Source organism: Aptenodytes patagonicus, chromosome 1, assembly GCF_965638725.1.
Source record: "Aptenodytes patagonicus chromosome 1, bAptPat1.pri.cur, whole genome shotgun sequence".
NCBI lineage: Eukaryota > Metazoa > Chordata > Aves > Sphenisciformes > Spheniscidae > Aptenodytes > Aptenodytes patagonicus.
Genome location: NC_134949.1, coordinates 48,939,420 through 48,953,207, shown reverse-complemented (window position 1 = coordinate 48,953,207; position 13,788 = coordinate 48,939,420). Strand labels below are relative to the sequence as shown.

The following is a 13,788-nucleotide window of genomic DNA, read 5'->3' as shown; positions in this document are numbered from 1 at the left end:
CTGGGACAAGCAGAGCGCTATAGAGCAGCACATTGCCATATGACTGGGAAAAAAATTAAAAATTAACCCTCTTGAAATTATGAATATCATTAACAAGATCCTTATACTACGTTATTTCCAAGTTCCCTGCATTTAATTCGGAGAAACTGTACGTGTCGTATTTCTCTGAAGTATGCTAATGGACTGGCTGCTGGAGTATTGCGTTCAGTCACAGGAACTAGGCACCACCACCTGATTTGTACAAGAACTAAAGAAAAGCCCAGATGACTTGAATTTTTGGTGGCTGTTGATCCCAATTGGGTTTACACACTTTAACTGTTTCAGTTTTCAGGAGATGCAGAATTACTGTACAAGATTATTCATGTCATTGATTTTCATTACCTTAAATTTCAAAACAAATTATCATTATTTTTGCAGGACATAATGAAACTGTAGAGAAGGATAAAAATGACAAGTTAATGACAGAAGTAGCTGACCTCCAGACACAGCTGAAAGCCTCAGAGTTGGAAAAACAGCAATTAAAGGTGAGTTGCAAGGATCATCCTAGGCAAGATAATGAGCAAAATTATGGTTAGCTAGAAAGAGCTGTTTAACATCTAAACTAATATTTAATGACAAAGTCAATTTCTAAACATTATATTTATGAAGCCTATTTTGTTGTTAGTGAACGTGCTGTTCACGGGTAGATTTTTGTGTTTCTAGAGAACATACTTATTCTCTCATCATTTAGCTTCTTAAGAAAAAGGCAAAAAAAGCTGTTGTTGACGTGTATTTCCTAAGTTCTGGATAATGGTGGTACTCCTTCGTTCTTTTTAATAGGAAGAAACAAAAAAGCCGAGAAGAGAACTAGAACACTTTGACCCTTCCTTTTTTGAAGAAATTGAGGATCTGAAATACAATACAATGAAGAAGTAAAAAAAAATATTATCTTAGAGGAGAGATTAAAGCAGCTTTCTGAAGAGTTTGGCATTCAAGTGGATAGTCCAGGCAATGTTTCTGTTGATTAGGCTAGTGTTTAGTATCCTCAGTATCGATACAGAAAATAAATTCTGGGGCAGTTACATAATACTGATTTATTTGTCTGTTTTTATCTTGGAATGATACAAGTCTATTAAAGTTACAGTAGTTTGGCACATACCTAAGAGTGCAGAATTGGATTAGTCAACAGATTATAGTCAGTATTTATATACACCAGTCAAAATAAAAGTGAGTTTTACCTCTCACACCTCCTTTGCAATATTATATTTTAATTCAGAACAGTAATTTGGGTAATACACAGGTGTCAGGTGAAGTTGAAACCTTGGACTTATCCTAAAAGTTGAGAAACACTTAAAATGTGCTAAGTATGCTAAGTTCCAGATCGATAAGAATATGTAACTTCTTCTTGCTGTCTTGTGCTATCATACTTCTTAACTATGGACTCAGGGTCAGTGTGCTGGATGTCTGTTCCTGTTATTTTTACATGAATTTTCGAAAATCCACAAAGTTAAGTTATAGTATTTCAGCCAAACTAATGGTATTTTTGTAGATAAATGATTTTTCATTTTGTGTATTTTATATAGCTGGATGTTTACTTTTATAGCATAGATAAAATAAAGCCAACTCAAATGATCATGCAGTCTCACCTTTATTATTTACATGCCATCTCACTTAATATGCCCTTGATGAAGTTTTCCTAATTGAGATGCAGTCTGAAAATGGGTATTATTAAGCCAAGTCATGTCCCTCTCTAATTACTAAGGACCTCCAAAATAGAACTAGTATACCTCCTATTACTTACTCTTTTTGTCCCAGAATAGTGGAAGTACCTGTAGGATATAGCTTAATTAGGTTTTCAAGTCATAGCATAATGCTGCAGCTTGCCAGTTAAATAATACAGTGAAAAGTTTTCCCCCAAAAGAAATTGTTACAACTTTAAAAAAAAATTATCAAATTTCAGGACTAATTCTGGTCCCACCTGAAATATGTCCTTTACTGTTGAGAAACAACTAGATCCTAAATCTGAATCCTACGTATAACATGATAATTATATTTATAGAAGTGCAACCTCTGGAACTTTTACAGTTGATTGCATTCATTAGCTAAGCTATTAGGACCAGCCAGTGTTAGACAACATACTTCTTACGCTTAATTACAACAGCTTCCAGAAATGGGTTCAAAAGTTAAGGGTCTTCCAGAACTGAAAATAAACATGCTGAAAGCTAGATCTCTGCTCTGGATGTTGGATCTCTCGTTATATAAAATCAGTCATTTAGGAAAAACTTAAAATCTTACAGTACCTAGGCCGCTGCCTAAGCTAGAAGATTATTTGTGAAGAGTTCTGTGGTAGACACAAGTAAGAGGAATGCAGCGCATACAACATTTAACTTAAAAGAGAAAAATCATTTCAAGCATCAAACTTGATATCTTGGAGTCTGTCAAATCTTTGACCATCCAATTTTGAAAAATGGTGAAACAAACTCTTTGGTTCAAAGTCACAGTCATATTTAGTTCTATTAAAAGCAATTACAACAGGCTGAGAATTCAGGTACGTCTCTGCAAGTGGCCAGCGTAAACCAAGATGATGGCGATGGAGCTAAAATAAAAAGAAATAAGATCAGTTTAGACATTCTGATATAGTAGCCCAACAGTTCCCAACTTCGGGGGTCGGGGTGTGTGTGCTTCAATTCTAGGATCCTCTGCATTAGAGCACTTACAACCATTAATCAGTCATCTAACATGAGTAACAACAAAGCACAAAAGACAAACCAGAACCAAGGTGTCCTCCACAGCTTCAGAAATAATATAAACTTGCTAATTAATCAAAAATCCCATTCTTATTAACAATACTTGTTCTATAAGTTCACATTACAAGAAATGAATTTTTTAAATAAAAGAATTAAGCTTTAAAATGTTGAGTGATTCCTATACAGAGGCAAGAAAATACTATTTTATGTTCTTAATTACTTTAAGTTATTAGCATAATGTAGATAATCAAGAAGTTTAATATGTTGTCATTGTAGTGACACTGGCTTGACTAATTCTGCTGTCACCTGATTTGCTAGAACATTTACTACTAAAGAATTTGGAAAACAAGACAAAAAGTGAACACCTCGCAATACTTCATATACTATGAATTATTATAGTGCTTTCCACATGTCCATCTATATACTTACCTTGATTAAACACCCATCATGGCAGTGCCACACAATTCCTTCAACTTTACCCTCACTGCAGCCTTCAAACCAAGACAGTATGTCATTTTGTTTCAAAGCAGGTGGATTCTTTATTTCAAATGCTCCATGTGGTACAAGAAGATGTACAGGCTGCTTCTTGCTTCCTAATCCTATGTTAAAAGAAACAAAAATCTTCCTGCTAGTTACGTGTGAGAACTTCAGATTTTCCTCACTTTTGTTATTACGGCTATCTTAAAAGCACTCTATAAAGGCAGACTTCTATTAGGTACTACAACATTGTCCTGCCTTTAAGGGAACAGTTAAATATACTTCTAAGTATCAAATGTAGCTGTCTCCTCCTCATGTAACTTTTTATTTGTACAAAATAAACACGATATAGAGATTTATACAGTTGTCTGTTTTGTCCTTGGGGTCACCTCCTCAGTAACCATAAAGCTACTAGCTAAATTCTTCATGCTTCAGATCACAATCAATAGCACAAACATCTTAGTTCCTGAAAATCTGGCATATTTTCTTATGAATATGGATTAATACTTAAGCCAGGCTGTTTACAAATGCATTGCCTCTTCACTGACTGTTCAACATAAATCTTCATCTAAAAATACAGCTATTAGAATTTTTTGTTGCGGTTCCCTTACATTCTGAGAAAATGCTTAGACCAGGTACTATTTTTCTTATTCATCCTTGCAAGTTATCCTAACAGCAAAGCTCAAAAGTTAAAACTCACTTGTGCTCATACCTAATTGTTTTTTTGTTAAAAGGCTTTTAAAAATGTAGCTTAAATTACATTTCCTTAAAAAAAATCCACAGTATTTCATAATTTCAAAAATGCAACTTACTACTAAACCCTAGGGACTCAAAAAAAAGTGGCTGAATAAAATTTTCTACTTTAATGGTCTAAACAGCATCAGAAGAGCAAGTAAAAAGAAGTCAAGAAAAGGCACCAACGAACAATCTTTAAAAATATTTTAATATTTTAATAGTAATATTTAAAACAACTTTTCCAGTCAGAGTATTTTTTGAAAGACTAAAGCAAAACTTTTTTATAACTCCTAAAGAACATGCAGGTGGGAAGAGGTTTAATAGACATAAATAGTCTCATGACAACTCAGCTTTATGAGGTGAGTATTTCTGGGTGAGTGTTCTTTGAGCTAGTCCTTTCTCTCCTTTCTAAAAAGCTTACATTGCTACCTTAGGCCTTTTTTTAAAAAATTTATACAAAGAAAATACATAGTTTTCACTAAAAAATATCACTAAATAAAAAAGTATTTAAGAACAGACCATACAAACTTACCATATGGATTTGCATTAATATTAGTCCCAATAAGCTCCAATGTTTGTTCTAAAATCTCTGATAATGGCACCGGACTAATTTCCAGAAGCCCTGGGTCAGCATGGTGTTTCAATACCAGCGCTACTTCAGCCTCATAATTTACAACAGATGAGTGCCAACAATACTGCTTACTATTTTTCTCCACAGGCACCCAACCTATGAGAAAACATTGCATTTTACCAACATAAATATCTGAAGTTATCATACGTGTACTAGAACTGTACATGCCTTAAAAAACCCCCACAGTTAACTACAAACAGAAAAAGTAGCAAGAAAAACTATGTCATATCTCAGAGAAATGCAAACGTGACAACTATGCCTTCAGCTGAAGCCCTGTAAGTCTGTACAGCGAACTGCAATTACTTTCAATGTGTCAGAAGAACAAAGCCTTTCTGGATAGTGAATGAATGACATTCCAATTGTTTTCTGAATAAGTTAACTACTACTTCTAACTCTGGAACTAATTCTAATTCACTTCAAAAATGGATTCCCCCTCAGCATTTTACCTGTGTTGCATCATAGGTACCTGGCATATGTCCGTTTTCATCGGGCAAAGGATTGCCATTAGAGAACTCTATGTCCTTTGCTGGAATCCAGGTATCTGGAACAGGCTTGAAATCCTCTTCAACATTCCAAACAAATTCTAGACATATAAATGTGACAGTTTTTGGCAAACTGTTAGCCAATTTTATGCTTTGATCGTCTTTCAATGCAAGTATTAAAATACCATTGACCTAAACCTTCTTTTACAGACAGTAGTCCCAGTTACTTTGTACAAGCACCAACATGTAGCACACTCAAGCAGTCTACAATTAGGAGGGTTTAAAGAAGCATAGTAGCCTTTAAGTAGTTTAAAAGTTCAAAACTAACTAAGACTAAAAAAATAGCTACCTAAATAGCCAACATTATATTTAAACTAGAGCAAGAGAAGTAGAATAGACTAGACTCTTTTTTCAGTTGGAAGGGACCTACAATGATCATCTAGTCCAACTGCCTGACCACTTCAGGGCTGACCAAAAGTTAAAGCATGTTAAGGGCATTGTCCAAATGCCTCTTAAACGCCGACAGGCTTGGGGCATCGACCACCTCTCTAGGAAGCCTGTTCCAGTGTTTGCACACCCTCTTGGTAAAGAAATGCTTCCTAATGTCCAGTCTGAACCTCCCCTGGTGCAGCTTTGAACCATTCCCACGCATCCTATCACTGGATACCAGGGAGAAGAGATCAGCACCTCCCTCTCCAGTTCCCCTCCTCAGGAAGCTGTAGAGAGCAATGGGGTCACCCCTCAGCCTCCTTTTCTCCAGACTAGACAAACCCAAAGCCGTTAGCTGCTCCTCACAGGACATTCCTTTCAGCCTTTTCACCAGCTTTGTTGCCCTCCTCTGGATTCATTTGAGGACCTTCACATCCTTCTTAAATTGTGGGGCCCAGAACTGCACACAGTACTCAAGGTGAGGCTGCACCAACGCTGAACACAGCGGGATAATCACCTCTTTTGACCGGCTGGTTATACTGTGCTTGATGCACCCCAGGATGCGGTTTGCCATCCTGGCTGCCAGGGCACGCTGCTGACTCATACTGAGCCTGCTGTCGACCAGCACCCCCAGATCCCTTTCTGCAGGGCTGCTCTCCAGCCACTCCTCTCCCAATTTATACTTGTGCCCAGCGTTACTCCATCCCAGGTGCAGAAGGCGGCATTCGGACGTATCATCCCATTAACCATTGCCCAGTGCTCCAATCTATCTAGATCCCTCTGCAAGGCCTCTTGTCCCTCAAGAGTCAACAGTACCTCCCAGTTTGGTATCATCAGCAACCTTGCTAATGGTGCATTCAACTCCTGCATCCAGATCGTTGATAAACATATTGAACAGGACTGGCCCCAGAATTGAACCCTGAGGAACATCGCTGGTGACCGGTTGCCAGCCAGATGTAGCCCACTTCACTACAACCCTTTGAGCTCTGCCTTTCAGCCAGTTCTTCACCCAGCACACTGTGAACCCGCTCACCCCACAGCTGGACAACTTGTCCAGAAGGATGCTGTGAGGGACAGTATCAAAAGCCTTACTAAAATCCAGAAAAACTACATCCACCGCCTTCCCTTCATCCACTATGTAGGTGACCTTTTCAGAGAAGGGTATCAGATTAATTAAACAGGACTTTCCCTTTGTGAACCCATGTTGACTGTGCCTGATGACTGCATTATTCTTTAAATGCCTTTTAATAGTATGCAGTATAATCTTCTCCATAATTTTTCCCGGAACTGAGGTTAGACTAACAGGTCTGTAGTTCCCTGGGTCTTCCCTTACGCCCTTTTTGTAGATTGGAGTAACACTGGCTAGCTTCCAGTCAGCAGGGACCTCCCCAGACTCCCAAGACTGTTCGTAGATGATCGAGAGGGGTCCTGCCATAACATCCCCTAGCTCCTTCAGTACTCTGGGATGAATCCCATCAGGCCCCATGGACTTGTGAACATTCAGCTGATACAGCTGGTCCCTTACAATTTCAGTGTCCACAAATGGAAAGTCACTGTTCCCACACTCATGGTCATCTGACTCAGGGGACCAGGCAGCCCAAGGTCTGTCAGTATTATTAAAGACTGAGGCAAAAAACGCATTGAATGCCTCTGCTTTTTCTTCATCCCTATTAGTCAGATGACGATCTTCAACAAGTATTGGTCCAACGTTTTCTTTAGACCTCCTCTTGCTATTAACATGCTTAAAAAAGTCCTTCTTGTTACCTGTAACAACACTGGCCAGTTTCAACTCTAATTGAACTTTGGCCTTTCGTGTCTTCTCCCTGCATAAAGAAACCACAGCTCTATACCCTTCCTGCAAAGCCTGACCTCGCTTCCAGAGATCATAAAATTTCTTTTTCCTCTTGAGCACCACAAGGACTTCCCTGTTCAGCCAAGCTGATCTTCTGCCCAGCTTTGCTTGACTTATGACACAGTGGAATTGCCTGCTCCTGTGCTTCTAAGAGGTGGTTCTTAAAGACTGGCCAGCACTCGTGGACTCCTAAGCCCTCAAAAGCATATTCCCAGGGTACTATGCTAAATAGCTCCCTGAATAACTTAAAGTTTGCTCTCCTGAAATCCAGGGTAGTGACTCTGCTGTCCTTTTTTCTCACTACACTGAAAATTTTAAACTCAACCATTTCATGATCACTGTGGCCAACAGTCACCAACCATCACATCCCCCACGAGTCCTTCTCTATTCACAAAGATCAAGTCTAGGAGGGCATCTTTCCTAGTTGGCTCACTGAGTACCTGTGACAAGAAGTTATCTCCTACAAACTTCAAGAATTTCCAAGACCTGCTTGTCACAGCAGGATGATATTCCCAGCTGATATCTGGGAAGTTGAAATCTCCCATAAGGACAAGGGCTACCAATCCAGGAATTTCTCCTAATTGCCTATAGAATAACTCATCAGTGCTTACATCCTGGCTGGGCAATCGGTAGCAGACCCCCACTACAACATCTCCTTTGTTTTCCATTCCCCTAATCCTCAACCACATCATCACTAACTGTAAGGGCTGTAAAATCAAACTTCTCCCTTACGTGCAACACCTCCACCTCGCCTGCCATGCCTATCTCTCCCAAACTGCCTGGAGCCCTCCATCCCAGCACTCCAACAGTGGGACTCATTCCACCAAGTCTCACTAGTACCAATGATATCGTAGCTCTGAGAGGTGACCCAAAGCTTCCAGTTCATCCTGTTTGTTTCTCATACTGCATGAAGTTCTGTATGAGCATTTCAGAGCTCCTAAGTTCTTTGTGCTGCCAGAACCACTGTAAATGTTCCCAATAGCATTGCCACCTTCCGGCAATGCCATGCCAATCCTTGGCTTACTTACTGCAATCCTGCTGGTATCCCCTGACCCCATCAAATCTACCTTAAAGCTCTATCGAAGTAAAGTTAAGAGCGACATTAAAAAACTTGGAGCAGTATCACCGACATTTCCTAAGTTAGACCAGAGGTGTTCTTCCAATTGGATAACTTACATTAACAAAAAGAAGAAAAGAAATCTTCACTAACCTTTGCAATCTTCCAATGAATACAAGAACCGTTTAAACCTTTTTTCAGCTTCTTTGTTGGGTTTTCGATCCAGCCTGGCCCATAGATAGGGTTGCCCTAGAGTTTCCAGAGGGATAAAACCAGCAGTTTACTGAGGTCACCATACCCTGCAGAGTACTGAAATCAACCACATAAAAGGCAAGATAGGACTTCTCACTCGTCACCAGAGAAATTTCATACCCAAAGGCACCCTTTAAAGTCATCACTTAACTACTGTAGATCAATCCAAAATCTAGTCCTAGAATCTTGCCTGGTGTAATACAAAGTTTCCTCACAATTTCAGGTAAAGGCAAGAACCCCAGCGATGCAGCGAACCACACTCGTCGCGTTTTCCTCCCAACCTCCACACGTCTTGTAATCCTCCCCAAGGAAATCAGGCACCCTCTATCACATAAATTCTAGTGTGCAAGGAAGATTTCCTAATAAGAAATTTTAAAACGGGAATACTTCCTCCACTGGCATGTTCGCTTAGACCATGCTTCCTGGACTTCAGAGAGTAAAATCTGTAACAACTTTAGAAACACCTACTATGTTTACGGTAACTGTTACTTTGTGGTCAAGACCTTTAAGCAGGCTGGAATTCACAACAGCTGCAATCCAGTAAGTCATACAATAAAAGTGAAAACTAAGTAAAACAAGGCTTCTAGTCAGCAGGAGAAACCTGCATACGGACCTTCCTTCCTACCTTCATAGGCAGTTACGTAACAGCAGGTTCCGTCCACCTTTTCAGTAGGAATTGCATTGTATATATCTGCCTCTAACGCCTTTCCAGTTATAGTTTCAGTTGCCAACACTTTAAATGGCTGAAAAGAAGACAGGTATTTTAAACTTTCATCGTGGCTATGTTACTGCCTCGGTCTCATGCGGATTCTTGCTCCTTACAGCTGGCCCCCCTCTAGGTCCAGTATTACACATTATAGTGCTGATTTCTAATACTGTCGAAATACACCCTTGTTTCTTCAAGACATGACGCTTTGGAAAATGCCCTAAGACAAAAGAACAAAGGCAATCTACTTGCAAACTCTCTCCCTCTTTTAATCGTTCTTGATGAGTATTTAGAGGTGACTTTGCCTTCCACTTTACACAGTGCATATAAACTAGAAGGGTTCCAGTCCAACGCTGCAAAATGTTGAGATGTGTCTCCCTGCCTCACGATGGCAACAGAAACTCATCATGACTAGCTGCTCCGAGCTTTCAGTTTGGAGCGGAAAGTCAATGGCACCGTGTTAGTGCAATGCACGGACCTGCGGAATGCAAGGTGGCAAAAGCGTCCCGGTGTTAAATACTTAGGAGCAGTGCTGCCAACTGAATGCTTTCCCGCTTAAAAAGAGCACAGAAGGAAGTGGGCCGGGGTCTGAAACAAATACCCAGCCACAACTAGTCCACACTTCTAGGAGGACTCCTGCAGCTAGGGCTTCTTTAACACCTTCACTGCAAACATGTAATCCCTTCTGTTTGGATTCCAATAGTCTCCTCGATAACCATCACCCCGCCCTCCTCTCGCCCCAGCCAATTTTCACTTGTAAGCTGGTCACGGTCTCTTCCTGCTGGCAAAACACAAAGCGAGTCCTTGTCTTGCAAAAGTCTCCAAACAGAATTCGGAAGCCGTAAAATGAGAACAACCTTCTACATGCTTGCCTGACATTACGTGGCTGCTTCATATTTTAGTCATCACATGTGGAACCACAACATACAGCATACAGGAAGATTTCACGAAGGTGACATGGAAAAGAAAATTTCCAGGGCAGGGAGGAAACATGCCCGTTGGTTTTCCCACCACCACCCCGCTTCTTCCCTAGCAGTCATAACCCCCTCTATTATCCTTGCCTGCGCTTTGAAAAACAAGAAGAATAGCATCTACACTGGTATAGACCTAATCCCCTGTCGGCTTGTCCCCTATGAAGGAACAACAATGTCGGGAGCTACCCTTACATGACCATTATCAAGGTGGTGTTGGTACTGAGAGTTCAACAGTTACGTTACTGACGTTTTGGCAACCACTTCAGCTCTTCCGTCCAGAAGCCAAACACCAACGGGAGAAAGTCACCCAGATGGATTCAAGTGCACTACGCAGCCGACAGACAGCAGTAGGTGCTGCTACTGCAGTCGGGAAACACAAGTCGGAGGTCTAGAGCTAGACAGGTGAATGCCACCCCAATCTGTCCCGACACTGCCTCTTACATCTCGGGAAGAAACAGCTTGGATCGGGCTCCATTACTTTCACCTTCGTAAGTATCCCGCGTCTGACAGCCTCAAATGAATTCTTCTGTCATGGGCCTGATATTCCTTTGGTCACAAAAAAAAGACCTTTTCTTTTAAAAAAAAGGAAGAAGAGACACAAGCTGATTTTTCCCCCGCAAGGCTCACAGGCGGGGACGGCAGGATGGTTTTACACAAGCTCCCAGGGCGGTCATGTCGCAGTGGCCTCAGTCCTCGCCATGACTGTTCCCGACACTTAGAGAAAGCAAACACAACGTCACGGTGAGCACCTGGGTGCACTTGGCAGGAAAGGAGCGGGACAGAGCTCAAACGGCTCCCACACGACCTTTCTTCCCCGCATTTACGGGGGGGGGAGCCCCATGGAAAACGCTGCCGTGCATTTCCCTCAAGGTCTGGAGAGAAACCTCTCCCCACTCGGGTGTCCCCCTCCCCGCAGCCGGGCCGGGCCGCGCCGGGCGGGTCTGACACGGTCGGTGCTGCTGCCCGTCCCCCCGGCTTCGCTCCGCTCCGCTCCGCCGTGCGGCGCCGCTACCCGCGGCCCAGCGACTCCCCTTGCGCCCGGCCCCGGCCCCGGCCCCGGCCCCGGCCCCGGCCGCGCCGCGGGGGCTGCGGCCCCGCCTCCCTCCCGCCCGGCCCCGTGCCGCCCCGGCCACCTGGCGCTCCCGCTTGGCCGACGGCTCCTCCTTCACCTCGGTCACGAATAGACACGGCACCTTCCGCTGCACCGCGCCCCGGCGCCTCATGGCCCCGGCCGGCCGCCCGCCCGCTCCCGCCGCCGGCCCGCCGCCGAGACGGAACTGCGCCTGCGCCGCCCCGCGCCCGCCGTGCGCGGCGGGAAACCGAGTCCGTCGCCGCCCGCCGGGAGCCCCGCGACGCACCCCAGCGCCGGGGACGGCGGGGCGGGGCGCGGTCGCCTCTCTCCAGCAGCCCTCGGCGAGGCGGTGGCTCCGCCGCCCAGCCCGGCCGCGGGCCTGGGGCAGCTCCGCTTCCCACAGCGGCGGCTCCCGCCGCGGCAGGGCCGCCCCGCCCCAGCTGTGCTCGGCGCCGGGCTGAGGCGGCCGCGTGGTGGCCCGCTCGCGCGCCGTGGCGGCGGCCGTTAGCCGCCGGCGGTGCCGTTCCCCTGGCCTGGCAGCCTTTCCTCAGGCTGTCTTTTCTGCTCGCCGGGGTGCCACACGCCCGGGCCTGGGGCGTGGATGCCCTGGCCCCAGGGCGTGGGCACCTCTCTGGGTCCGACTTTGCCTCCGCCAGGACAGCGGCCTCCTCCTGTTAGCCAGGCTCTGCGCCTCGGTAGACAACCTTTCAGTCTGTGGTGGGTTGACCCTGGCTGGACGCCAGGTGCCCGCCAAAGCCGCTCCATCACTGCCCTCCTCAGCCGGAGAGGGGAGAGAAAACACGACGAAAGGCTCGTGGGTCGAGGTCACTCACCCGTTACCCTCACGGGCAAAACACACTCGCCTCGGGGGGCGGGGGACACGACGGGAAATTAATTTATTAGCAATCAAACCCGAGTAGGGTAATGAGAAATAAAACCTGAATCTTAAAACGCCTTCCCGCCACCCCTCCCTTCTTCCCGGGCTCAACTTTACTCCCGCTTTCCTCTACCTCACCACACGTTGTCTCTGCCGCTCCTTCCTCCTCAGGGGGAGGACTCCTCACGCTCTGCCCCTGCTCCAGCGTGGGGTCCCTCCCACGGCAGACAGTCCTCCACGGACTTCTCCAACCTGAGCCCTTCCCACGGGCTGCAGTTCTCCACAAGCTGCTCCAGCGTGGGTCCCCCACGGGGTCACAAGTCCTGCCGCCAAACCTGCTCCAGCGTGGGCTCCTCTCTCCGCGGGTCCACAGGTCCTGCCAGGAGCCTGCTCCAGCGCCGGCTCTCCACGGGGTCACAGCCTCCCTTGGGCGCATCCACCTGCTCCACCGTGGGGTCCTCCACGGGCTGCAGGTGGAGATCTGCTCCACCGTGGACCTCCACGGGCTGCAGGGGGACAGCCTGCCTCACCATGGTCTTCACCACGGGCTGCAGGGGAATCGCTGCTCCGGCGCCTGGAGCACCTCCTCCCCCTCCTTCTCCACTCTCCTTGGTGTCTGCAGCGTTGTTTCTGTCACATACTGGCTAGCGGCGGGTCCGCCTTGGAGCCGGCTGGCATTGGCTCTATCCCACATGGGGGAAGCTTCCAGCAGCGTCTCACAGAAGCCCCCCCTGTAGCCCCCCCGCTACCAAAACCTTGCCACGCAAACCCAATACGGAATTAATGCTTCCTGACCGTACCTTCTTCCGCGCCTCATTTAGGCACAGCTATACAGCTACAAAGAGCCCCTGTTTGGATAGCTCTTGGCAGCGTTGACCCGTTCCTCCTATGGCTGCTCCTGCCCACTGACAGTTCATTATCCGTGGCCCTCATCTGCTTTCCTGAATTTTCCTTCCCCTCTGTGCCCCAGTCAGTGGTAGGGCTTACGGAACTGTGGCAGCCTTTTCACATCATTTCTCTGTTCACAGCTCTCGCCAGTACTCCCCACCTTGATCCCAGCGGGCACTTTCATTCTCTACTTAGGTGAAGTCATTCCAGTAGAAGTCGCTTTATTCCGCTGCCAAAGTCCCAGTGGTCAGGCATGCGGTACTGTCCTTTGCAGTTAGCCTTCGGGCCACCCGCTGATACTTGAGTTACAAACAAATCGATAGGCTCCTAGAGAGACTAGAAGACCTCCAGTCGTTTCAATGTCTTTGTCCTTCTCCCCCGGCTTGGGTGTAGCCACCGCTGAGCCAGCCTTGTACCCTTTGTGCCCATGGAGTCACTGGCACCTGAAGTGTTCATCTCCAAGTCACCGATGTCACTCAGTGTTGCAAATTTGACCCTATGTCCTGGGGATAACAGTATGCCTTACCACGCTCCGGGACTGAAACTTCATCCCCCCCCCCCCCCGATACCTTTTGTTCAGAGGCAGCCTAGGACCTGAATGAGAACAGAGGTGTTAATTAGGGACACAAG

General features: G+C 45.6%; 2 protein-coding genes across 4 annotated transcripts in view; one reads left to right on the top strand and one right to left on the bottom strand.

Moving 5' to 3' along the window:
* Positions 1-1,575, top strand: part of CEP290 (centrosomal protein 290) — a 56,683-nt gene extending 55,108 nt beyond the window's left edge. The window contains 3 exon segments of the mRNA XM_076334143.1: positions 418-524; positions 820-895; positions 898-1,575. Of these exon segments, the coding sequence (XP_076190258.1) occupies positions 418-524; positions 820-895; positions 898-1,007 (293 nt within the window). The 3' untranslated portion in view covers positions 1,008-1,575.
* Positions 1,576-1,610: 35 nt separating this feature from the next.
* On the bottom strand, positions 1,611-11,560 carry RLIG1 (RNA 5'-phosphate and 3'-OH ligase 1). Of its 3 annotated transcripts, none has more exons than XM_076334115.1 (7): positions 11,455-11,560; positions 9,255-9,384; positions 8,543-8,638; positions 5,036-5,152; positions 4,471-4,665; positions 3,156-3,325; positions 1,611-2,575 (listed from the first exon to the last, which is right to left on the bottom strand). In XM_076334115.1, the coding sequence occupies exons 1-7, from the start codon at positions 11,542-11,544 to the stop codon at positions 2,387-2,389; spliced, it is 987 nt and encodes a 328-aa protein (XP_076190230.1). In that variant the 5' UTR covers positions 11,545-11,560; the 3' UTR covers positions 1,611-2,386. The 3 variants fall into 3 exon arrangements, with proteins under 3 accessions (XP_076190230.1, XP_076190240.1, XP_076190248.1); XM_076334125.1 differs by having other exon boundaries at positions 9,267-9,384; XM_076334133.1 differs by having other exon boundaries at positions 11,491-11,559.
* Positions 11,561-13,788: the final 2,228 nt, after the last annotated feature.

Coding starts and splice junctions, on each gene's coding strand:
- RLIG1 (XM_076334115.1), bottom strand. CDS start 11,544: ATGAGGCGCCGGGGCGCGGTGCAGCGGAAGGTGCCGTGTCTATTCGTG. Junction 8,639..9,254: donor CTATGAAGGTAGGAAGGAAG/GTCCGTATGCAG, acceptor TGGAAACTCTAG/GGCAACCCTATCTATGGGCC. Junction 3,326..4,470: donor TATTAATGCAAATCCATATG/GTAAGTTTGTAT, acceptor CTTTTAACATAG/GATTAGGAAGCAAGAAGCAG.